The sequence below is a fragment of the Apteryx rowi genome, unplaced genomic scaffold (assembly GCF_003343035.1).
Source record: "Apteryx rowi isolate R43461 unplaced genomic scaffold, aptRow1 scaffold_138, whole genome shotgun sequence".
NCBI classification, from domain to species: Eukaryota; Metazoa; Chordata; class Aves; order Apterygiformes; family Apterygidae; genus Apteryx; species Apteryx rowi.
In genome coordinates this window covers 1,366,213-1,393,362 of record NW_020447619.1, presented here as the reverse complement: position 1 = coordinate 1,393,362, position 27,150 = coordinate 1,366,213, and the positions used below count along the sequence as shown (strand labels likewise).

Below are 27,150 nucleotides of genomic sequence, written 5' to 3'. Positions count from 1 at the left end.
AGCGGGGGGGGGGAGGGGCGGGTCAGCGGGCGCGCCGAGTTGGTCTCGGCTCAGCCCCCGGCGCGGCGCAGCAGTCGGCGGCCGCTCCGTCCCGAGGGCACCGGCGCCGCCCGCCTCCGCCAGCCAGCCAGCGCGCGGGGCGCCGGCCGCCACCGACTGACTGACCGGGCAGGGGTAGCGCCGAGCCCTGCTTCCAGCCCGCCTTTCTTCTCTCTTTCTCTCCCTCTCCGCGCCTGCCGCCGGACTCGGCGGCGCCGCCGCGATGGAAGAGGAGCGAGCGGGCGAGCAGATGAGACCGTTGCTCACCACGGTAACGCGCGGGGCGGTGGGAGACGCGGGGCACGCACAAAGAAGGGCCGGCCGCGGGGCAGCGCCCCCCACTTTGTGCCCGGGTCGCCCCGCTCCCTCCTGGCGGGGCGGGAGGAAGCGGGCGAGGGCGCAGGATGTGGCGAGGACCCTCCTCTCCGTCTCCCTCGCCACCGGCGGCGGCAGGAACACGGAAGCAGCGGCGCCGCCGGGCACCTGGGCGCCGGGGGCGCCTCGGCCCCAGGGGGACGGGGGGACGGGGCGCAGGTGTGTGCCCGCGTGCCGGCCGCGTGCGCGCGGGACGCCCCCCCCCCCGCCATGGCCGTTGCCCCTCCCTCAGTGACCGTTGGTCCCCCCCAGCCGTTGAGTGGGGTGGGGGCGGCGGGGGGCTGGGGTCTTTGTTCCTGCCGCCGGCTCCTCCGGCGCTCGCCTCGGGCCTGGCTGCAGCGTGTGCCCGGCGATGGGGAGGGAGCCGGGGTGTCTCCGTCCGTCGCCGCTCCCCCCTGCCCGCCTCCGCCGTCCTTTGTGAGCCCTGGCAGCGGCCACCCCTCGCCTCGCGGTCCTGCCTGCCCCCGGGCCGCTCGCTGACGAGTTCCTGGGCGAGGGAGGAGTGCGCACACATGGCAAGCAGTGAGCTTCCCCTTGTCCTCATGTTGCACGGCCACAGAGCCAGGTCAGGTGGTGGAGGCGAGATCCCGGCGGACTTCTCGCCCTTTAAAAGGGGGGCCGGGAGTAGGGGTGGGTGGGTGGGGATGGATAAAACTACAGTGCTTGGGTTCATTTCCTTCCACGGCTGGTGGCTAAGTAAAGCAGACATGTGTTGCCTTACTTCCTGAACTACTGAAAAATACATGTGGTTCCACAGTTATAATTTCTCCTCCCTTCAGATGACTCAAGGTCTGGATTTTGTTAATGAGTCTCTGTGTCCTTATTCTGATGCTCTTCTTCAAGGCCTTTTCCAAAGTGTCACACAGCGACTTCTTTTTAATGCCTGAGGAAGAGGGATGTATACTTTTTAACACAAAAGTATACTGTGATGGACAGAGAAACAACACTGAAAGCATACTAATTTTCACCATTTTTCCATTACTCTTCAAGGAGACACCTGAGTCACATTTGATAAAATTGGCAATAATGAAGTGCTTGCTTCCTGTGACATCAGTATGTTTAGTGTTTCCTTTGTTATAACAGGACCTTTGGTAATTTAGGGGCTTAAAGATCCACAAATATTACATCTTCCTTGGATTCTTACCATTTTTGTTGTATGTTGTCTTCAGAAATTATTGTAATTGCTTACCTCCAAGGTTTTGGAAATCTACCCATTTCTCCATGATCTTTTCTTTGCACTAAAAAGGCATATTCCTAATCCATGTTATTTTGTTCAAAATACTTTCTTAGCGAAAGCAAGCTGCTTTTTAGGTTTAATCCATGTTAAAACTACCTTGCTCCTGTGTAGGAGATACCTCTTGTTAGCTGGCAGGAGAATTCTCCTTTTTAGTAACTAGATAGTAGGCTGTATGTAGCAAGTTGCAAAATCTTTGGGATTCGGGTGTATAATGTGAAAGATGCTAATGCTTACCCTCAGATGAATCCCAATCAAAAGACCATTGTAAGCTTAATGAAAGTTGGTGTGTGTGTCCCAAGCACATCTTTGTCAGGCCCAGTAGGAGTCACTGGGATTCCCTTGTAATACAAATTAACAAGGGGTTTTTGGGACTGCCACATCAGCCACTGTACTGCACTGTCAGTTTAGATGTAGGCTTTTGAACTGGGGTGCTCAGTGAGTGGTTGACTTCGTCACTTCCCTTGCACAACATCACCTAGTCAGGACTCTACCCTTGGTGCAGAAAGGTATTCAGTAGGCAACTGTAGTTGAGACAATGAAATGGTCAGAAATATTTGAAAGAGAAGGGTATAAAGATTGGCAGGAACTTAAAAAAAAAGGAATTTCTAAGGAAAATACATGAAGTAAACAGTTTAAAGAAAAGATGGGACGTGTGCCTATCCTCTGGCAATTGTGTAGTATAGCACCATTGGTTGTGTTGTGAGATTTCATATGTAAGAGGCATGATTCTATATAGGTCAAAGCTTACTAGTATAATACTAGTATACTTAAGCCAAAATATTGGTACTTTTGACCATGTAACTTATCTCACTTTACTGCGTAAATCCATGGTTCTTTCATACCTTACATACTGTAAGCATTTCTGCTCCCTTCTTCTCAGGAAAGATACATAGTATAGGAAAAGATTAACGGAAAGGCAACAAGGGCCATCAAAGATATGAATTAGCTCCTGGATGAAAAATGATTTGAATAGTTTAGGATGTATCAGCCTGGTAGAGATAACTTGGAGGTGGAGCAAATATGCGTTAGGGGTCTATAACAGAGCTCTGTGAAGAGAGCAGACAGAGATGGAAGAGGAGGCAAACAGTCAAATCACATGAGTTAGGAGCTGTCAACTGAAGTTGATAGGAGCTAGGTTCAGAACAAACAAAAGGAGGTGGTTCTTCACTCAGTGCAGGAATTTCACAGGTGCACTGGCTAAACACCGTGTATACAAGAAGTTTGCATGGACTCAAGGAGAGGTTGGATAAGTAATCGGAAGAGAGATACATTGAGGTTAATAAATGGATGAACAACAGCCTCAGGAAATCTGAGCTGAAAATAGCTAGAGGTTGGGAGAGCATAATGGGGAGGTGTTGTATGTTGTATGCGTGCCTTGTTCTTTCTCTTCCCTCAACACCTACTCTTTTTTTTTTTTTTTTGGTTTGTATAAGTAGGAGAGGAGTGTGTTATTTTGATTTCTACACAGTGGTGAGTTTGACAGTTGCAGCAATGATGTTAAAATGTTTGACGCTGCGTGCCTATGATCTTTGTACTAGCTTCATATTTTTGTATGGAGAATGGTGGCTTTTTTTTTTCTTTTTGAGTTTTGCCATTGTTGAGGAGGCACCAACAGCCACCACTGCTTCTGTTCTGTGCTGTGTGTTCTTATGCTCTAACAGCCTAAGCACAGATTTTGAAATACCTGGTGTAAGCTGAACCTTGTCTGCTGATAGTCAGCATGGTTGTAATTCAAGGGAGCTCTGACTGTGGACATCCAGGATCCTTGTGCAAGCTGCTATTCTGTTTTGTTTTTAAGCAGAGGAGTGTGAATGTGGTGCCTCCTGTATTTGGAGAAATCAGAGGTCAGTACACCAGAAATGCAAGAGATGAGTCTCACCATGGAAAAACAGTCTTCCTGATTGTGAAATCTTCTGGAGACAGGATGGATAGACCTTTAGATTTATGTTTAAATAAGAAGCCATCATATAGTTTCCAGATATTACGCAGTCAGCCAGATTTTTTTTTTCTTCTTACTGAGTGAAGTGCTCTGGAGAATTCAAAACTCAGGCTTTGACTTAGGTTTACCAGTGTTTTACTGAGGTGGGTAAAATAACAAGGGCACCTGGGGAATGGACATTAATTTCCAATCATGATGATTTAGAAAATCTATTGCAAGCAAGGATGCAATGGAGGGGATGAAAGTAAGGATAAAAACACTTTGTGGGTATTTGTATTGTGTATTTCTGTCTGAAACCACAATAGGTTTTACTTCAGATATGGCTGCTGCAAATATTAAATAAATGTAAGTAGCATTTAGAAAGAACTTGAATTTCAGGTCTTTGTCTAGGTATTTTTCAGGTAATATTTCTATAAGACATCTCTCTAAGAAAAAGAAAAAAAAAAGTAGATGAAAACTTTGTTTGCTTTAGTATTTGATACTGCTTCATGTATATCATAAAGGGTTCAAAAGACTGTAGACCTAGCAGTATGGCTAAGTAATGGGTATATGTTTCTTTGTGTCCTTTTTTTTTTTTTTTTTAAGGAAAAATAGGTCATACTTCTTCACAAAATGACTTTTTTCAATTTCCTTACCTTCCGTTATCTTTGTGTTTTGGGATGGGGGGTGGGTCTGGACATAGAAGAAGAGGCTTTATTTTTAGCCATCTAAGCTGACTTCTCTGAAACTTCATTGATCTGAGATAGATATTCTTTTGGTATGCAATATGTGGTCCTGGAAGACATCTTAAATTGTTGATTTTTCTGCTGCTTAATGAGTGAAATTCAGCTTGTTGGGCCATTTCTGTTTCCAACTCCCAAATGGCTCCTGAAAGATGGCTTGTGAATCTCCTCACTGCATTCCCCAGAGCTGTGGTTGTGGCACAAACATATGGATGCTGCTCAGATTTAGTGGTGTGTGTGTGTAAGCAAGCCTGCCCTCCTGGAGTCTGGCATGCTTGTGAAGGCAGCATACTGGCACGTGTGTGGTACTGTGGGAAGCAGCCCTGAATTTAATCAGGTATAATACCTGTTGGTGCTCTTTGAACATTAGTTGTCTGGGTTTTCCCACTTTTTCTGCTATATCCTGTCTCTTCGTTATCCGAGTAATGGAGAATGGACTGTATTCACTCAYGTGTAAGATGGTTAAAATATTATATCTGTAATGGAGACTTTGTGATTCTTTTTGTTCTGAGGGGCCCTCTGTGTATCACGGTCTCATGTTTTAGATTTTGAATTACAAGATTGCGGAGAGAGTAGAGTCTTGCATCGAAAGATGGAACTACAGCATTCAGTGAGACAAATCTGGTTTTATCACTGTCCTACTACAGATGATAATAGAACTGAAAGTGGCCCTTGTTGGGGAAGAAGGGCATTCTTCCAGGCTTCTCTGTCTGGCTTTCCTAATCAAACCATTACAGTAACGTGGTCTGCCAGATGTCACTGAAGAGGGCATTAATGTGCTTCTACTTTTTCTAATGTGGCTACATGATTGGCTACCATTTCTTTTTTTAACAGCTGTATGTGTGCCTTATAAGGTGGGGTTTAGACTGGCCTTCTCAACAGTGACTGTGTTGCAAAGGCAGCTTCAGGTTTTCATGTTAGGCTTCATTTGAAGACTCTTTCAGATATTGCTCACTTCACTAACACACTTCATCACCTCAGTGGGGTCTGTCCATCTTCTTATCCTGATGCATTTAGTGCCTTGTACTCCAACTTTACAGATTTATAACAAAACTTTTGATGGCTTGGGGAGTGTAGGGTAACACAAATCTGAGCCACTTGAAATATAAATGTATAGAACTTGATGAAAATTACCCTAAAGGTTGGAATCCTGCTGGAAACGACGACTTACACAGTTTAGTAATCAAAAACACAAAATGCTTCTCCTTTTCAAGATAATATAAAAACTTTCATATAACTTCATGATTGTCTTTCAAAGGAGTACCAGGTGTTGAGTGCCCACTAGGTTAGAATACATGATTTGAAAACCAAGCTTGGGTCTAGTTATAACGTTTCAGATAGCTTGGCAGCTTTGTCCAACTGCATAGCACACCTCTTGGGTAGCTGCTGAAACAGTTCCTTTTGAAATGTGTTCTGAGTTTTGATTTACCTATGTGGTACTTCATATGCAAGAATATGGGTAACATCAGTGCAGTAAAACAAAGTTTTACAATGCCGACTACTTTATATCTTTCCACATATCCTGGATGATTTGCTGTTCTAGAAACTAAATGCTGGAAAAACATTCTTTTCTGCAATTACTGGCTTTTATTTGACTTGTGTTTTTTCTGATGGTAATTCAAATGAGAGGCCTCTGGAGAATATTACGCTGGTACATTTAAATTTTTTTTCATATTAACATGATGGTRTATTCTCTTTATAGCTGGGCAAGGATAACTGAGGGAATATCTGTACTGCCTAACTGAGCACAGTACAGGAAACTCTCCTCCCCGATGAGTTCATGGCATCTGTCTGAACCCAGGGTCTCCAGAAGTTAAAGCAATACAGTCATAGTGGTGTGGCAGTGCCCCAGATAAATAACTTTGATGAGAGAGAAGTTGATTAGCTTGTCGTAGCACCTTGCTGACTTGCATCTATGACTTTTGAGAGAGAAGCTGTATTTCTGTATTGTACTATTTGGATGCTCTAGGTTTGGTTAGTGTACATACCTCAGACACCTGCACCATGCAGTGGGCCATGAGCTATATCTTTGATCACTTCTCAGTTAAATTACTGTAAGCTGCTATTAACTGTATACGCTGACAGTCTTTTTAAGTTCTTCCTAAGTTACCCATAGCTGTTGTAAACTTGACATATTACTTGAACTTTCATTAGGCTTCACCGGACAGCAAATAAAACTATAGGATATATTAAGTCGAATAGTTGTTCCCCTGTCTCCATCTGACTGATCTGCTTCTCCAGGTGACTTTTGACATATCACCATGATTGTTGATTCTTGAACATTAATATTCTTTAAGTAGTACTTAAATAGAATTTTATCAGTGATTGGTAAAACGTAGAGTATAACACTTTTCATGCGAAGTGGAGAATGCCTGTAATGAATGTCATCATGCCTTTGGTTTATTGTATTCTGGAACAATAAAGTTTGGGAAGACCTCAAATTATTTACTAAAATTAAGACAGATATCTAGCTAGTGTTTTGAAATAGCAATATGAATAGTTAAATTAAGTTTTTGTAAATAAGTAGATTAAGGAAAACACTACATACATACAAATTGCTTAACCTTGTGGATCAGTAATTGTCTGAATTGTATAACTTGTATTTAACTTTGAGCTATGGAGTGTACAAGATTTCTGAAAACTTGCTTGCAAAGTGCTAGAGGTGCACTAACACACTACTTTTATATTTCCACCTGGAGATTTAGATAGAAAAATGAGAATATTGATTCTTCTACAGAATGTCTTACATTGTCTAAAGTAATAAGGTAGTGTGTAAACATGTATTTCTAAATTTACATTTGCACAATTAGCAGCAGCTGAAAAATATAATGATATTTTTAAACAAGCGTAATATTTGCATTTAAAAAGTCAGTCTTGACATCTTAGAGGCTCTGTTATGTGTTACTGAAAACAAACATCAGTTATGCAAGCATTCCAAATCCATCTTGCCAATGTATCTCAATGCTGATTAAAAAGGATTATCTGTTTAAGTTTCCACATTAGCTTGTGCTTGGTACCCATTGAGCTCCTTGTTTCACAGGGAGTTAAAATTGTTGCAATTTATTGACTAGACAGTGTAGTCTGTGACAAATATGAAATGTATATTTTAACCAGTAGATGGAGCCATTTTAGTTCAATACCTATCAGCATGCCTGTTTACATAATAGTTTTTAAAAGTGTGGGTTTTTTTAAGTCTGTTTAGTCATTTTGTCTTTAGAATATGGTCCATAATTATTTAATCATTTCTTTGTCTACAGGGAAGACCAAACATTTTATCCTCACAATATAAATGTTAGGAGGCCATGCCATTTTCATAAATGTGTGAAAAAGAGAGGACATGCTTGTGCTTTATGTGTATTACAGTTATTTCTGTAAGTTGTTCGGTGTAGTAACATGAGTGGAACTTTAGAGCCTTCGTACACCTTGTATTGCCTGTTGTAACCCTTCGGAATATTGTTCCATATCACTGTATCTGACAGCCTGAATGCTGTCTGACCAGCAAAGGTTGTACAGCTAAAACTGAGGGTTTTTTTTGTTTCTTCCCCTCTTCCTCCAGTGCCTTAACTAAAATAACTCAAAGCTATGTAATGGAACGGTTGTCTGATTTGGGCACAAGCTATCTTAATTATTTCAGCAGTGTTGGACTGCTTCATATCCCTGAAACGCCCCTGACTTATTAATTCTATGAAGTGCCATTTTAGCAGAAGTATTTACAATGCTATATGTGTTGTATCATCTCATAACCTCCTTCAGCAACTGTTTTTTCTAAAAGGTATCATTCATGTTTTTCTTGGTTTATGATTCTTTGTCTCTTTTGGTGAAGTAACCAGGTTCTAACTTGCTTTAGTACATAGTAATGTAGCTGATAGACCTTCCCCCCTTTTCCCCATCTTCTAGTCTTCTGCACTGAAGACTGTCTTTTTGGTAAATAAAGTCAACTTGAGGAGTAGGACCTCATTCAAAACCTCATTTTGAATTCTCTTAATATGTGGTATTTTGTGAGGTCTAGATGTGTCCTCTTCCTCCTCAGGTTCCTGCTGTGAGAGATTCTAAAATTTCTGGTGATTCAGTTTTTGTGAATTTTGTGCCTGCTTCTTGTTCAATCTCATGGGAAGTTTAAATTTGCTACAAATGAGATGGAATGAGTATTGGCATTTTTCATAAGACATAGTTGTGCAGAAAGGCATCTAGACATCAGATGATGGCAGTATGGCTTAGGCTCAAACTTTTTTATTTTTTTAAACTGGAAACTCACTTTTATTAAAAAAAAAAAAAAAAAAAAGTTTCCAGATTAGGAATCTGTTGTCAAACACAGTTGCCCCAGTTTATTAGAATTTCTGGTACCTGCCTCCAGGCAAACTGGAAACTTGTGTGAATAAGATCCATAAGGACAGAGGCTAAAGAGAAGACTTAAAGACCTGTCTTCACCCCCCCCCCCCCCAAGTCTAATGTACATGGGAATTCTGCTACTTGCCCTGTTACTCAACCCTCCTGTGCTCTCACTCGCTTGCGCGCTCTCTCTCTCTCATATATAACATGCATATAATATAAATATGACAGTATGATATACTACGGGGGCTTTGTATTATTGAGGCCTGCCTTTATGGAGCGAGAATTGAAGACTCATCTGAAAATTTTACTGAGTGTTTATTTTTTTCATCATCTTATTACTGCGGGGGCATGTGTGCATAAAGAATGCATCTGTGGACAGCACATCCCAAAAAGCTATGCTTCCCTCAAGTGTAAAATGAGGATTTTTTTTTTCTTTTTCCCCTGGTTAGTGTTACATTAGGCTGACTCCTTTGTATTTTACATGACTAATGTCTACCAAGTAAATGCTAGATGTGTCTTGATCAGCACCTGTTTTGGGATCAAAAGAAAGACAACTAAATGATTGTAAATACTTAGGTTATAGTAAGGATAATGCTATTGAGTATTCCTTGCTAGAAAAAAGCTAAAAGTTTCTTTCAATAAAAGTGCCCCTTCTGTAGAAAATCACAGTATCATTAGCAGAGTATAAGCATCAAAAAGCTTGAGAATCTCTAATCAGACTGTCTTGTTCACAGATGTTTGTTAATAAAGAACAGAAAGAAGTTGAAGTGAACCTGTGTTTATACAGGTATTGTAATAGAATCTCATTTGATGTCCACTTCTGGAGTGATAGCTTCTCAGTGCAAAATTCTGTTGCCTGGATGAGAAAATCGGCCTGCTGTGTTCTGGATTTCAAAAGTCATGCTAAGCTGAAGCGCACAAGATTTGTTTCAGACAAGGTTATGAATAAGCTAATACAGCTAAGTAAATCATATTTATTGCACAGACTTTGTGTTTGGAAGTTGAATTTTGAAGTACAGATTCCTCAGAAAAGGAGGTATAGCAGATGCTAAAGTGCATAACACTTTGTACAAAGGTCTGCTTTCTGGCTCCGTTGTATAAGTTCAATTTTGAAACAAAAATGTTTTATCCTCTTCTTATTGTCCTCTACTTCTGTTGCTAGTTTCAACTCTAGCTGAACTTTGACTTTCCTAACTCCAGCCCTACATGCTTACATGACATTTGTATATTCCTCCTGGGTAGCCCACCCCTGCTTCCACCTTTCATGCACTTTGTTTTTACATGTAAGCTCAGTTAGGGGTTCCCTGTTCATCTGAGCTGGCCTTAAGCTGCCTTGACTTCCTGCATGTAGGAATGGGCTCTCTTGCACCTTGAGGTGGTTGTGCTTGAAGATCAGCCAGCTATCCTGGACTTTCCATTTGCTCTTCAGGGTGGTCTTCTATGACATTCTACCAAGAAGATCCCTCAACAAGGTGAAATCTGCTCTCCTGCAGTTCCAGGCTGTAATTATACTATTTATCCTTCTCACTTCTCCCCCTATAACTCCACAATCTTATGGTTGCTGCAGCCAAAGCTGCCCTTGACCTTCATGTCTTCAGCTTTCCTTATTTGTGAGCGACAGGTCCAGCAGAGATCCTTCACTAGTTGGCTCATCAATTACTTGCACCAAGAAATTGTCTTCAGTAGACTCCAGAATTCTCTGGGACTACTTGTGCTAAGCCATACCCTAACAGCAAATATCAGGGTGGTTATTATGAGTACCAGTGCCTGCAATCATGAAGCTTCTTCCAGCTGTCTAATGAAGGCTTCATCTACTTTCTGTTCTTGATCAGGAGGTCTGTAGCAGGCACGTAGCCCAATGTCACCCATGTTGGTGTGGCCTCTGATCCTTACCTGTAAACTCTTGACTGGTTTGTCACTTGTTCCAAGAAAAGCTCCATGTGTTTCAGGCAGCCCTTTACATAGTTCAAAACCCATGTTTCTCACCTTCCCAGCCTGGCTTTCCGCAAGAGCTTCTGTCTATCCACTGCAGCTATGTGAGTTATCCCACCATGACTCTCTAACTTCAGTGAGGTTATGGCTTCTGCAATGGTTCATGGACTTCTAATTCCTCCTGTTGTTTCCCATGCTGTTTGTGTACAAGCACTTGAGATGGGCCTCCAGTCATGCTGCTTTCAAAAGGGGAGTGTGAGAGCGTTCATGTTGTCCCCCAGACTGCTGTTCCCCGTACCTTCACTTCAGAGTATGACAGCCTTTCTCCAGCATGCCTATCTTCACAAGGTTAGTGAGCTTGGTGTCAAAAATACTTTTGCTCCGTTTTGTCAGATGTATCCTTGTTCCTTAAAGAGAGTCCTGTGGGAATAGAAATTAACGCTCTGCTAGCAGCTCCAGCCATGCAAACAGATGTTGACTCTGGATGCATCTGCTCTGACCAGAGCCTTTTCTTCGCACTGGAAGGGCTGAGAACACCACCTGGGCCCCTTCACCTTTGCCTCCAGCACTAAGTAGTCACTCTTCATTTATTCAGTGGTCCACCTTAGAAGTATCACTGGTGCCCACATGGATAAGCAGCAAAGGGTAGTAGTCTGTGGGCTGGACAAGCCTTGGCAGTCTCTCTCAAACATCCTGGATATGAGCATCCAGCAAGCAGCACCTGTGACCTCCTGTTAGTCTTCCCTGATGTGCAGTGTGTTCATGCACACATCCTGCAGTTCTTTCACCTGGTAATGCTGCACCTCAGCCAGAACACACCTAGCACAGGTGAGGCCACTGCTATCCCTAGCCCCAGAGAGAGGAACCAGGCACTTCCTGCAGTTCCAGACATGGATGGTGGCATCCTCCCCTTGGACTTCTAGGGGCTGGGATTTCTGAGGAACAGTTTGTGAGGTACGGTTGCTCCAGCTGGTATTGGGTATTTTGCTTTGTGGATGTCATTGCACAGTCTTAAACAACAGTTTCTGGGCTCTTTGTAGCCTTGCTGTGCAAACTGCTATAACAACTATTAGCTGCCTCCATTTGCTAAACCCTGGAAGCTGTGCTGTGCCTATGCTTGTTACTAAACTTTATCATCTAGTTCTGTTTGGTGTATAGATTTAAAATCTGCAGGTTTATGTAAATGTTTTGTTCTACCTGCTTTTGGATGGACACGTTGTGTTGATATTTTTTTAACAATGCCAATATTGTAAACTTATTTATAATGAATATTATTTCAGTAAGATAGGTATCCATTATCCATTGATAATAGTCGTCAAGCGTTTTTAGTTGGCTGATGCAGTTTCATAATTTTATGGCTTCTCAATATCAAGGGACCAAATGGCTGAATTTCATGTTTGTGTTTTGTCAGGTCATGTATCTGTATAGTATACATGTTTTTCCCTTACCTTGAAATATTTAATGAGGTATTTATTAAATGCTGTTGTGTAGATAGAAGAGAATTCTGCCAAATTAAAGATGCTTTTGTTAAAATGCCTAAACTTTACTATCCTCTTTTCCTCTGTTTTCTCTATAAGTGTAATTTGCTGCAGATGGAAACTTTAATGCTGCTTTGGTTTGTGTTCTGGGAATTGTTCTCTTCACCTCTGTCTCCCCCTTTCTCAATAGAGGGGTCTTACTGAAAAGTGCTACTAGTGCTAGATACAACTTGGGTATCCTTTTCCCTAGTTGCTTCCCCAGAAAGAACATTTTAAATAAGAAATCCTCTTTTTTTTTTTTTTTTTTTTTTTTTTGATACATCAGTTTCCTGCTTTGCTTGTTTTAAGTGTAGCTTGCTTTTCTTAATACTTGAAGCTCTTTGGATAATTCTCTATTAGGGTCTGATTCTTATTTTGTTCCTATTTGTAGCTTTCACAAGATGCAGTGGAATGAAAGTGGGTCAGAATCATTTCGGTCCTCAAAACTTTTAAGTAGTGGTCCTGCAACTAAGAAATACTTTTCATTATTGTATTGCTTCAGAGTGGGCCTGCTGGTTCATTTGTTTGTATAGGAGTGCAGCACTAAACATCACTTTATACTCTTAGAATATTTGGAAGTTTATTTTTGCACACCTGTTCTTACAGCTGCAGTAAGCCTTGCTCAAAATTATTTGCTCAGTCTTCCTGTTTATCCTGTCAGTGTTCCACTTGTAACCTTTTGTATTTTGACTTATCACTACTGAGTTATCAAATTCTACTTAGTAGAATGCTCTGATTAATAAATGGCTCCCACTATATATGGGATGAGAATTGGACATTCTTCAGTTGCTGAGAACCCATTTAATTCTTAGGATGTCTTTTAATTAATTTATGGTCTATTTATAGCTAAATGAAAGATAATGTTAYATTTTTCAGAAGATTTGGGAGCTGCTGTAGGCATTGATGTCTGTCATGGATGTTTTGGGGGCAAGTAATTTTTGTGCTTCAGTTTCCCTAGTTAAAAACTTTAAGATATCTTTACTTTAAAAATAAACTAATGAAGGTGTAATTAAGAGCACAGTATGAAGTTCTGTAACTTTTCAGGTTCTTTGTAAAGTTGTTCTTGGTGTTGCACAATCAAGTGAAAACTGTTTTGTATATCTTTGTTGTTTATACTACTGTAACACTTAAAGATTTCTTTGAAGCTTAGGGTAGCCTGACAGGTCACTTCATTATAGGAGATGAGGTCCTATAATATGATAAAGTAATTTTCTGGGCTTAGCTATTATCTAGTTTTAACTAATGCTCTTCTTTTTTCTCTGTGTATCCTGAATCATATTTAAGTATATGATACTTTGCTGTCAAAGTAATTTTGAAAAATAAAGGAGAGAAAGTGATCTTTATTGGTGAAAATCTGCTCTGATCCTTAAAGGAAACAGCCATATCAAGCCAGACTAAAGGTTCACCTACTTAAGTATTCTGTTTTTGAAAATAATCAATAATGGATGYCTAAGGTAGAGAATAAAACCAGGACAGGCATGTAGTAATGTTTTCTCATAGTACGGCTCCTCAGCCTCCAGAGATTGGAGGGGCTTCCTGAAACAGAGTTGGGATCTTTATTTTTAATAGACCTTGAAAATTTTTTCTGTTGTGAATCTGATTTGTGTTTGAGTCTGTGCAAGGTTTTGCAATGTGCAACATCCTGTGGCAAGAGTTTCCAAGGCTTCATTATAGATTGTGCAAAGAAATATCTCCTTTGCTTCAGTACAACTAACTGCTAATTCCTTTTGATAACTGTTTTTTCTCACTGTTCACTTCCAGATCACTTATAAATAATCTGAACAGCACAGATCTGGGCACAGATCAAGAAGGGACTCTATTAATGACTTCTCTCCACTACGAAAAAGACATTTATTCCTAGCTTTTCTTTTCTTACCTCTTTAGCTAATTGTTTATCCACATGTGGGCCTTTCTCTTTATTCTGTGAATTTTTACTACATTTGATGAAGGATTTCATCAGCTGCTTTTGAAAAATCTAAATAGAGTATATTAACTGTATCTCTCTTCCATTACTCTTTAAACTTAGTAAACTTTGGAGTTGTGACTTCTTTCTACAAAATCATATTGGTTCTTTCCCAGTGTGTTGGAAAAATCAGCATGCCCACTAATTCTGTTCTTTGGAATAGTCTGCAAATTTGTTCAGTATAGAGAGTTGTGCTTACTGGTCTGTAATGTCCTAGACCACTCTCCAGTAATTCTGAAATTTGTAATTTGGCTAGACTTCTTCAATCCTATAGTTCCAAAGTGGTTTGGGGTGAAAAAAGGTTATGCACTATTTCAGTCTTGTTCCGTTAGAACTTTTGTATGAATACAGTGATACTAGTACTGTAAATTACCCTTGGATTTTTTTGTCATGTTTTTATTGTCTTTTTTTTTAGTTAAAGAGCTCATCTACAGGAACATCAATCTGAGATATTCTTCAGTGCGTATTCATATTCATGCTGTCTTAAGTTTCTCCATTGTGAACCTGGCTGCCAAAACTTGTTTCCTGCAATGGCTGTATCTTTTCTGAATGTTCATTTTAGATTTTGATTTATATTACCCATACAGACTCTGTAGCAGTCTCTCTTGCTGCTACGTGGTTGAAAAGATACTGCTAGTTTATTATTACTTTTTTAAACTTATGTAACTTCAATGTGTTTTGCCTGCTTATTTTGTGACTACATTTAAACTATCATAGTTTATGATTGTTAGCATTTGCCTCACTTGGACATCAGCTTTTGAAAGATGCTTTCTTGCTCCTAATAACCTGTTGCACCATGTTTTTAGGTGTGTTAGTTTCCCTTTTGGTCTTTTTTGAGAGATGATATGCATTTGCTTTGAGACTTGGATGGGATGTCTTTAAATAGTCTCCAATTTGGCTGCGAGGATTTAATTTCATAAAAGGGAACTTCATATTTAAAAAAAAAAAAAAAGGTTATTTAAAAATAAGCTTAAAGTGCAGCTGGGATTTTTTTTGTTCATGCAGAGATGGTGAATCTGTACGTGATAGCAGGAAGCTGTTAGGTGGTAATGTTGTGAATTAGCTTCTCAGCACTGCTCTGGACCAAATCAAGAATAGCTTGCACTTCTGTAGGTTTTCTCATTAACCTGTGAAGTCAAAGCATTGATGGCAATCTCTTCAGTTAGCAGTAGTTTAATAATCCCACCTTATTGTTTAGCATGCTAAGATTTGTTTCCGTGTTTCTATTAAAAAAAAAATAAATCAGCAATTGGAAAGATTGTATTTAAACTGCTGCTTGTTTTAAGGCTAGTGTTTTTGTATCATTTTTTCCTTTGGCTTGGGCAGCCCTATTGTGAGGTTATACTATTATGTAAGTGCATGTTTATTTTAAGTGTGAGCATATGCATTTCTTTAACGTGTCACACACATTTCCAGACAGACTTAGTGAACAAAAAAGGACGTGAGAAACTTCTTAGTAAAGAGCCACGGTTGGGGGTACTGTTGATGGCAAATATCTTCATTTTGTATTAATCAAATAACTACACCCTACCAGCCATGCATTTTAAAACTGTTTATATAAAAACAAACAAATACCGTCTTGTAATTGTTATGACTCATTTAAGGAAGTGTTAAAACTCAAGAATAACAGAGATCCTTTCCTTTTTCAGCTTGATTTTATTGAAGTTGCTGGACCTGCCTGCCTTGGGACAGATATCAAAAAGGAAATTAGGGAGGCAAACGTTGTATTATTTGATTGAATTACAAATACTGAGTAAGATAGTGATAGGATGGAGTTTCATATTTCAGCTTTTGAATCAAGTGTATTAAAAGTTATTGAACAGTTTAATTTTAGATTGTAAGTACAAACAAATTTATTAAAACTTTTCTGACTCATTGTAGGAGTTCTTGAGTTTTGAAAACTGCCGGTGTATACCAACCATCTGAACCATCGCTGAAAAGCGATGGAGTCTGGATCAGATATCATGGACCCAACTGTGAGGTTTGTGGGTATCTCAAAACTTGATTTGTTTTCATGGGGCCACTTGTTTTGTAGGCCTCTTAAAATGTCAAAGTAATGTACTAAATACATATATGGCGCCTGGAGGAGAAAAAAAAATCTTTTAAAACAAGGCTTATGTGCAAGCCTTATCTGGAAGTTGTCGTAGGTCTTCTGGGGATGCTTGATATCTTTCTCAACCTTGCTGGAGTCCAAAGAATCTGCCTGTTGTATTCCTTTATCATTCTTGAAGTGAATGAATGAAAATATTTCTTTCAACTTCAGGCGCTCTGTAAGCCTTTAATTGGATTAATTGTGAGCATGGTAGCCGTTTCATGGTCTAATATTCAATGTAAAAGTATTTTAGTGTTACAAAGCACTTGTGTGACAGAAAACTTAAAACACCATCCTCTAAGTACACGCTCTGTTTGGGAAAGCTGGAATTTTTTGAGGAACACACTGCCTTCTACTTGAAAGACTTGTATGAATCACTGACATCTGGCAAATGTGCCTCAATTTAGGATTGGTATTGACTGTTAATTTATGATGTAGAAGTAGTAACCTAGGTAATACTCAGTATTACTAGGACTGATCAGGCTGCTGCTGTGATCTTACATTCTAAATTAAAATAATGAGGTGTACTTTTTTCTGTTATTTTTGTCTTCTCTGTAAATAAAAAAAMCCCTACTTCATAAATAATAAAAGTGCTAAAACAAAACTATCAGACAACACTATGAGATGCATTAAAAATTATGTAAGCTACAGATACTGCGCCTGGAAACACAGTTCCTCTTTCACTCTGAAATGTACTCCCATCCTTTGATAAATTTGTAAGTCTGAGATTTGATCTGTCATCTTCAAACCATGTTTAGTCACATATTGGATTGAGTACTTTAACTATGGGAAGAGCCAACAGTCTTGTGCCTTTCATATCATTACCTGCCTTGGCAAGGATTACTATTAATATTTGTCACTCTTTGAGTTTTGCCACCTTCCATATCTTGCTGTATCAATCCAACTTCTAATGCAGGTTTCCTTTAAGGATTACGATACAAGAATTATTAGCAATTACTTTCTTAAGAAATAAGCAAACTGTTTTGTCTATTTATTCATTTACTGTGGTTGTCTTAATCGTTTTTGAGAGTGGTGCTTGATATAGTTTAAGCATTACAACTTCAGTGTCCTTTAAAAAAAAAAAAAAAAAAAACCTCATTCATGATTAACATAATTAACTTGGCTATGAGTGAAAAATTAGGGTTAGTAGTAGCATTAGTGCTTACAAGAGATTTGCGAAGTGGACTGTTTTCAGGTTCCCCTAGGTGTTGTGTTACGAATGCTGTAATTCTAAATTGAACTACAGTTCAGTCTTCCTTTAGTGGGAGAGCTTCCTTTGGTGCAGTTGTTCTGTCCCAGTGAGAAAAGGGTGCCTTATGCTTTCTTTGATCCCATGTGAATGCACAGAAGCCTTAAAATTAATAGCTTTTGCGGAGAGTTGACCTAGTTATAAATATTTTAAAATATCCATATATTTGCCTCATTATGCTTGAGTGATTCTGCTCTATATTAATTCATTTTAGTAATGCTTCTGTTAGTATTGATTTTGATAATCAACAATGAAAACTGACTCAAATTTTAAAGGTAGATCTTTTGGAAACTTCAGTTTTTAAGGAAGTCTGTAAAAGGTTGTTAAAATCAGCTTATGAAATGTGTTGATTTTAATTACTTTAATGATATTGCAGTCAAAAACTCTGTAAGCGTGCTGTTTAAGGGAGTTTGATTGTGTACTTTGTACATTGACTAAGAGAATTTTACAAAGTGCTGTACTGTGACACTTGTGCGACCTTATTTACAAACAGTTGAGTTTTTTTTTTTCTGTAGAGACAGTCCCGTGAGAAAATGAGAGAATAATGGCAAAGAATGTGGTGGATAGGTTAATGTCTTGGTGTGTGCTCTGACTTAATCAGAGGATCACTGGAAAAAAGGGATGGATATCTCAATACACTTATAATCTAAGCAGATGAAACCACTATTGTTAGAAACATGAGGAGTAAAGTAGGGAGTAAGTATATTCAAATTCTTGCTATTTGAGTATTTCTTTACATGTTGCTTTGGGCTTTAGGCGGTAACGTTTAAATATTACAACTCTTAACTGTTCTTTCTTGTATTTCTCGTATTTCATTTTCTGAATTTTTTTCCTTTTGTATCAGGCTGAGGTAGAAAAAAATCTTTTAGAATCATGAAATGATGAAAGCTTGTTATATCGCTTTTGGTTGCTAAAAAAGTTCTAGTGAGTATGTACCAAAAAAAAAACATTTTAAGTTATATTACATACACACATACATGTGTCATTAAGATATCTGATTACAGAAATTTGCTTGATGTAGTAGTGCATCCCCCCAAGACTTTAAGGTGTAGTTGAACCTTTTCTTATATGTCACAGTTTAAAGCAAATCTTAGCTTCTGTGTAGATGGCTTTCCTAGAGATTTAGTAGTATCAGAAAGAAATACTTACTCTGGAGACTTGGTTTCTAACTCCTTAAATACTTCATGCAATTTTTTAATTTTTCTACTCTTCCTCTCTTGTCTGATGTTTGTGGAAAATTCATTTGGCTGCCAGATACAGTTGCCAATGTCTAGATTAACTGTTGTATTTTTTTGAACATTCAAAACTCCCTACTAACTTTAAAATGCTCAATTACAGATGTCTAGATAAAGTTCCTGAAGCCCTTGGGTATAGCATATTCATTTTGCTGGAAGCTATTTTGTGGTAATATAAGCTCTAGACATTCAGTGTGGTTTAGTTGTTTGTATATGTTGTTTGGTGTGTTTTTTTTTTTTCCCCTTAGGTTTCTGGTCTTGGCAATGCCTTTTATTTATTTGTCTTAATGTTTGGTTTACTGTGTATTTAGCTTTATATTTTAGTTTTTGTCTTTTCTGTCTTTTAATGGGATCACTTATGCTCACAAGGACATCCTAAAGCTGCTGGATCTCATTTCAAGTCCTGGCACAGATTGCAGGAGGAAGGTTTTGTATCTGAGGGCATGACTTGGTATGTTGAAGCCAGTTTTAGGGTTCCTAGGACTGTGTCAAAAGTGCTGTGGTTGCATTTCAATGAGCATGGGTCTGGTATAAGCTTACTCTGCAAGTTTAAATATGCTTTAAAAGAAAATGGTGGTGGACTTTTTACTGGCAGGCTTTAGGCAAGGCCAGATATTGTCTGTCTTCCTGAAGTCAATGTAGAAACCAAAAGCCTTGTAACCTCTGTATTGTTTTCTGATTTCACTTGAAATCCATCTTTCCTCCGGATCACGTTTGTTCTATTTGGTGGTGGTGTACAGATTAAGCACTGCATGGGACTGTAGTCTAACTGTGGTTACATTAGCAAGAGAGGTACCTTCTATTGCTTATTCCAAAATGATTAAAAATGTCTATGTATTGCTTGGGTAACTTGTTCAGAAAGCACCTGTGTTGATATTTGTTGGCTGGTTAAAACTCACATGCAAACTAAGTTTAAATGTTAATGCTCTCTGAAACAGACAGGTCTAAGTGTGTTAAACAAATCAGAATATTCTAATTTACCTGCCACATATTGGATGCATTAACCTGTTTTATTTATTAAATAACCCCTCAAATCATGAGTTTTTAATAAGAGTCCTACAGCGTTAGTTTTCTCTAAAGAAGAGTAATGCATGCATCTCTTCTTTAAAAATATTATCTTGTAGATTCTTTTGCTTGCTTATACTCAAAAGAAGAAGAAAATTGAAAAGAAGTGTTTAAAAAAAACTTTTAATGGCTTTTCTTGAGATAAAGGATACAATAAATATAAGAAAGGTAGGTTTTCTTTTGTAGTTAATATTTTAGATCTCAGATTTTTTTTCCTTGCATACTGTCAGTTAAACTCACATATAAAAAACAGGCCATAGTTTAGATAGCCTGTTGTATCAGAATCAACACCTTGCTTTTAAACCAGAGCTTCCTAGTCAGACAAAGCAAAAACATTATGTTTCTTAGTACATCAGAAAATAAGCTTTTTTGTTGATATTTTTTTCAAAAGGAAACAAAAACAAGCTTAGCTATGTAGCCTTTAATTATGTTCAACAAGGCAACTGAGAAATAAAAGGGGATTCTTTTTTAAAAATTAATACTTTCAGTGATCCTGCCAAAGGAGATTAGGCTAGCTCCTGGAAGTTTAAAGTTCTGCCAGCTTTTTTGTCTAGCAACATCTTCCTTTATAAAAGCTATTTCAGACTTAAATGTATCGTACTGTGAATTGCAGGAGGAAAATGGAAGAATTTGGCAAGAAACTATGTCTTTAGGGTATGGTTATGTGTTAAGGCTGAGCTGAACTAATCTTTTATGGCTACTGAAGGGGAGGTCTTATCTTCCCCACTTTGTCTTGTCTCCTCCATAAGCTGATTTAACTTGTGAAGCCCCCGTGCCCTCTGATCCAACCCTTTTTATCTGGGTTAGTTTTCTGAAATTAATATTACTGAGTTGTGTTTACTCTGAGCTCAGGAAAGAATCAGACCTAATGTAAGGCAGGGCTGTTATAATGTCTGGCTAGAAAATTGTGAGAAGAGGGGAGTGTCGCATGAGTGGTATCTTTCTGTTTCAGTTGCAGCAAGCTGTTAATTTGACTCAAGCTTGGGTGTAAAACTACAGCATTTGAGTGCGGCTCTACAACAGTCTAACTCGAGTCCTGACTGGAGTTACTATGGTCCTGCCCTTCCTACTGCCCAGGCCAAATATTCTCACCTCTTCAGTGTACCAGCAGCACCTGACCCAGTAATGAACGGCTTCAGAGCTGAAGCGGCAAAAATATTTTAGGGTTATGTGTCTGCCAGATCACTTCCCTGATACAGTTTGTTGTTGGCTCAGATGAGTGGCAGTGGTAGCACGAGGAAGGGAGTAACAGCTTTCTGTTGCTCTCTGCCTTGTTAATAAAATACACTTGAGTTGCTAGAACATTTTTCCTTTTTGGTGGTTGTGAATTTGTCATGGTGGAGGTTTACTAATAGATTGGTAATTAGCTGACATTCAGCATGTAACGGTGGTAATAGTCTGATGACTGGTATTCATGAAATCCATAGATTTCAGATGAGTTGAAGTTATTCAGTGTAATATTAGAGATGTAATTTGTGGAATTTTGTATTTAAAATAACCTGCAAACAACAACACATGAATCCTGTATGTTGCCCTGTTTGGAATGTAACAAATTATGGTGAAGTTGTGTTGTTTAAATTGTCATGGTCATTAGCAGGTCCAGAGTTTTACTTCTTGCCTACCTTGTTTTTAAGGAGAAATGTTGTACGCCAGCAAATAAGGTCTTGGAGTGCTGACACCTCCTGCTTTGTTAGTAGTCCTGCTACAGATGTTGGATACATTGCTTTACCTTCCTATTATAGTTTGCAGAACTTTGATTTGTAGGTAGTGATTTTTCTTCATGATAAGAGTAAATGTGTTGTCAGTAAGTTATTATACAGATATTTGATTTTACTAGCAGGATGATCTGTATACCTTACAACAAAAAACAGATAGTTCAAGATGATGGTAATCCCTCCATGACTGGGATGCAATTATATAAATAAAGGAGAATTGAAGAAGCAGGGAAAGCTGAAGGTGAAGAGTTAGGTCTTGAATTTATGTGAATTGCTGAGATTAGTGATCTTTCACTTTTGAAGAAAAAGATATGTAGAAGAATAGTCATTCGAAAAGTATAGCATTCATTGAAAGAGTCAAGTTTTTATTTATTACCTGTTGATATTTGGTGTTCTTGTTAAGGAACTGGTCTACATGGGAGCAGTTTGATTCACCTGTATTTGAAGATTCTATCCTAACTCTAATTTGACTTCATTTTTTTCCTCCTGAGGATCTACTCTCAGGAAAAGGCTTCTGCATGCCTGTGCTTCAAGTAATGTCAGTACAAAACACAATTTTATCTGTTTCATATTATGTTGTTTCACACCTGGACTCATCAGCTATTCATTTCTGTGCCATCTGTTATTCCAGGGTAAGGATGTTCAAACTTTGCACAGGTGGTTGTAGAGCATTTAAACATTTGACCTTGGTAAAATGCCCTTAGTAGTATTAAAACAGTCCTGATTTATAGTTCTTGTATAGTGATCTAAGACCTATCTGGAATTAAAAAAAAAAAAAAAAAGTCTCTCAAAGCTGCCAAATTGCCTAGAGATGAGTTTATGTAAAAGCAAATGATGAAGGATATGTTGCAATTGTAAAGGGAGGAGCTTTGAATTTGGAAAGCTACTTTTTTTTTTTTGGAATTAAAAAAAAAAAAAAAAAAGTCTCTCAAAGCTGCCAAATTGCCTAGAGATGAGTTTATGTAAAAGCAAATGATGAAGGATATGTTGCAATTGTAAAGGGAGGAGCTTTGAATTTGGAAAGCTACTTTTTTTTTTTTTTAATCAAAAATAAAAAAAGCCTGGCTCAGTGCCATTTGCAGGGTGACCACACACTCATACATGTTGAAGTGAAGCTCTTGTCATTGTTCTGTTTGTACACAGTGAATTTCTTCCATCTGTCACTACAGTGGGGTGTTTTTGAGCCCAGAAATAACATTATACCAAATAAGCTACTCTAAAAATTGACATACTTTTTCTTTTCCTTCCCTCCTCACTCCATTTCACATCCAGATCGGAATTTGCAGGGTGATTACCAAAGTTGTCTGTACAACAGAGTACCTACTAATCTGGCTGTTGATAACTATTCAAGTTACAGACTTCAGGAGTGTCCTCTCCTGAATAAATTTGCAATAAATTTGCAGCTCTCAAAATGATGTGCAGTTGTGTGATGTCAGGAGGATTCAGACTAGCAGATCTCCTTGATACCATCTCAGAATGCTAGTGACTTCTGGCAGCTAACTTGCAGTGTCCTGAGAAATCCTGGAGTCAGGCCCTGGGACAATACACTACGGAATATCTGCACAGAATACTTCGGATTTTTGTAAACACTCAGTTCCACATGTTCGTGCTCATACGAAGTGAAGCAAGCTGAAGCATATTATTCTGATGCACCTCTTGGGAACCTAGCTATTATGCAGAAGTTGTATTTTGAAAAATAGTCCTAGGTAGGCAAACTCATATTTTCATATGGATGATTTTTCTTTCATTAAATGATGAGCCACTGCCTACCAAATTTTGTGTTTCCTTGCTAGGGGAATAGCAGCTCCTTAGAGCAATAGCTTATATTTAATTCATGTGTAACAGAAAACTTTACAGAAAACAGAAAAACAGCTTCCTATGTGTTAGTAGGTTCCCATTTAATAAAGAAGTCCTACATGAGCATCTTTAGTGGTATTTGACATACTGACATTAGACAGTTTCTTTTTTTTTTTTGTCATGCAATTTGCTCCTGTGTTATCTTAATCCCCCAGCATGTTGCCCCTCTTCTGACATTGCCTCTCCCTGCTACACCCCCCAGAAAACCTTCATCTAGAAGTACTGTCTCATGGATAAGGATTTCTTGTTTTCAATATTTGTTTCTAGAGAGATATACTATTCTTTTAGAATCATGAAGAAATGTAGCAATGAACTGAGCTTCACTCCCCCGCCCCCCTGCCCCCCCAGACCTCCCCAAAYTGGGTTGAAAAGGAGATCCTCTCTAATGTATGGGCTGCATTGTTAGAAAAGAAGGTAATGTTCATTTCATATGACTTGTTCATATAAGGAAGGGTTGAGTTTGGGTTATGGATGCAACTCTACATCCCTCCCTCAAACACAGGATTTTAAAATATTAGTAGAAAGCTCATACCAGATCTACCAATTTGTAAGGCTAGACATGCGTGCATGTCAGTATGGCCTCTTGCAAGCAAACCACCACTCAGTTTCTTTGTGCTTAGAGCTGGCTGGGTGACAACCAGTTTCAGTCTGAAAGTGCTGTGCTTAAGCTAATGTGGTAAATCCTGCCTAGTAAAGCTACTTGACTTTGAATAAAAACGTGCTTGTGCCCTGCTAGTTTAGAAAGTTGGATCAAGCACAGCTCTGTCTTCTATAGACTCTGCAGACCCTGCAATAAAGCAGATCACTGACTGGGGTAATAGTCGCCCTTTCATTTTTAGAGCAAAATCTGGAGGATAGGAATCTGTGGTTGCAGTAGTGTGCTGTTTGCTGATGTATTAACAGTAGTGTTTCTGTAAGATGTGATAGGGTGTATTTAATTTTAATGCTCCAGAAGGTAGTTATAACAAGTGGCATGAAAATTGCACTTCTAATCCATTGTAGTGTTTTCTGCACTCTACCAGATGGTTAACAAAGGGTTTGGAATTAGTCCTGCTTTAGTTAATTTTGAGGCATTTTTTTAGTGGAAGTCTGTATACTGCTTGTGAGGAGATTAAAGACTATGTATTACTTTCAAAAGATTAAAGTTTGTGCAAAGAGCTAGGAGCTTATAAATATAATTTTCTGTCTGGAGATAGGTTTACTGCAACTAAAACTTTTTCTGGATCTGACTTTCTAAGAAAGTGCTTTTATAGCTGGAAATAAGCTGAAATAAGTGGTACTTGAAGGGGTTTAAAAGTGAAAATTAGGAAGGAAAGATTTATGTATGTTTTATGATAACTTATTTCTTTTTTAATTAAAAAAACCCCACCCTCGTGCATTTTTTAAAGATTTTTGTGGATTATCACAGCATACGGTTGAAATTTTGCTGCAACATAAGTTGTTTTCCTCTGAGTTCTCACAGTGTTGCCACAGAACATGTTCAAGGACATGATGATTTTGAATATATTTGACTACAGTTTGTTTTAGAGCACTGACTTCTGTAGTTAAGCATGTTGAGACAGTTGCAGTTTTAAATTGGTACGTTGTTCCTTATCTAATGTGAAGCTTTTCCCAGGTATTTACTCTTAGGTAAGAGCAGACTTTTATCACACAAAGTGTTTTTGTTGTGGGACTTGGGGGAAAAAAAACAAACAAACCCTCAATGCTATTTGAAAAGACTTGTTTATTTTTTTTTTTTTTAGAATGTTGGCTTTTGAACTTGGCTCTCTCTATATGCATGTTCTTTATTTTCTATTCTTTAAAATAAGTAAAGCTTTTGAGTTTTTTTTTTTTTTTTTTTATTTTGTCCCGAGACTGAGTGACTGTTATCTAGGAATTGTTTGACTACAGACTAGATCTCAGTAAGATTTCAGTAAACCTCTTCAGTGATTTTTTTACTTTCCAAGCTAAGCAAGTATTCTTTCCAAAACTTAAAAAAAWATATATAAAAAAATCCATAAATCTTTGCCTCCTGTTCCAAAAGAGCAAGCTGCCTCCTTCACCCTGCGCCCTTCCCCCCCCCCCCAACTAAAAGACCCAAACAAACCAACTTTGCACTCTTTGTATAGTGTAGGAATTGAAATACTTCGTTTTCATATGTATTTATGCTAAGGAAGACTGCTTTAAAATCTGGGAGAACAAACCTAGAATACATTGAGCATAGCTGTTTAAGTATTCGTCTGAGTAGCTGAAGGACTTTATATAAATCTGTGCTCCACATGAGGAAAAGATTAGGCTTGGTTTAGGATGTTGAATTGAAAAAAGAGAACTAGGAGCTAGGATACCTGGTATTTTTGTTTAAATTGTTCTTCCTACGTGAAGTGTTTAGTTTACAGGCATTTACACTTAGCGACAGAGAGGGGCTTCAGTAGCTTGGAAGATAAAAGATTCACTAGAAGGAAGAGATGACAGCTTAATTTTAATGTGAACACCTATTTGCAGAAATAGGAACAAACCACTTTTAAAGTCTCTTGGAGACGCTATTGGAGAACGCCCTTGTTGGTCTGGTTTGATAATTTTCTGGAGTGAGAAAGACAGTGATGGGAATTGAATGTGGGCTTTTCTTTCTTAGGAAAGTCTTCCGGTTTCTGAGCTACTAGGTGATAAATATCATCTTTAGAACTGCATAGTGTATTTCTTTGTCTGGTGGTATTTGACCCAAATTTATAAACGGTGTGTTATTTTGTTTTGCCCAAGTTGTTTTGTTCTTTTTTGGGTTGGGAGGGGAGTGCTAGTCCAGCAATACTAGAATTCTTCTCATCATCCAAGAAGTATGAATGAAAAAAGAAAAAGGAGCAAGGAAGGTGGTGTCATGCCATAAAAGTTAAATTATTGATAATGCCCTTAAGAGCCTGCATGTTACATGATGAAACAAGGAGGTTTAAGTATGGCAATGATGACTGGAAGAGTGAAATGAAGCTCTGAATTTGATATGGTAGGCTGGAGGATACGTTTTCCTAAGGTTGTTTTAAGCAAGCAAAAAATCTCTTGGAAGCTACTCATATCATACCTGAAAGTGAGAGTTTCATCTTAATCTGGAAGGAGGCATGAAAGTAATTACTGCTAATAGTATGGCTTTTTTACTTCTTTAAAAGAAAAAAGAAGAAGAATTTTTTTTTTAGCAATCCCTGGTTTATTTTGCCGAGGAAGAATATATGGCTTATGTTAGAAAAACTGCCTTTGTAATGAATATTCAGTGAAGGGTTGGTAATATGGCTATAAACACACTTAGAAGATATTTTGACTTGTGGGTTGTTCCATTCTAGGAGCTGAGGTACAAATGTGCTTTCACTTCATAGTGCTAATGAAGTCTTGGATCTGAGCAAAAATATACCATTGGAGCTGTTCATAACTGCTGTTGATGCAGAAAATAAGTCTCAAGCTCAGTTTCAGTTCTCTAAGCTGGAATTGAAGGCATGCTGTATTGCCCATTCTGCTCTTGTGTGACCCTGTGGTAGCTGTAATCAGTGGCTTGGGAGATGAGGGAGACTTGTGAGACTGCGATTGGCTGTGGGACTGGGGAGCAATTTCCTGGAGTACGTCTGTGCAAAGCAGAGTGAGCTAAAGCAGTCGTGTATGCGCAGTTGCTGGTATCTTGGGAGATTCATTACAGTGTCTTGTACAAGGACGTTCTCCATTTCTACATATTAGCATGGAAGAAGCTCACCCAGGGAAGAAAATACAACCTGTATGTAAATAGCAACTGCATAACTTAATAATGGTTTGAATGTGTTTTGATACAAGTGATATTTAGTAACTTGCATCTCAGAGTGGTGGAATATGTTGAGCTTGTTAGTTATGGAAGAAATCTCTGAAAGATCTGGTGGTAGAAGTAATACTTG

The 27,150-nt window shown here is 38.7% G+C and overlaps 1 protein-coding gene across 3 annotated transcripts in view; it reads left to right on the top strand.

The window, feature by feature from the left end:
• Positions 1 to 139: 139 nt before the first annotated feature.
• Positions 140 to 27,150, top strand: part of SLC4A7 (solute carrier family 4 member 7) — a 95,953-nt gene continuing 68,942 nt past the window's right edge. For all 3 annotated transcript variants that reach the window (XM_026057295.1, XM_026057294.1, XM_026057297.1), the window contains exon 1: positions 140 to 310. In XM_026057295.1, the coding sequence (XP_025913080.1) occupies positions 263 to 310 (48 nt within the window). In that variant the 5' untranslated portion in view covers positions 140 to 262. The remainder of the gene's footprint in view (positions 311 to 27,150) is intronic.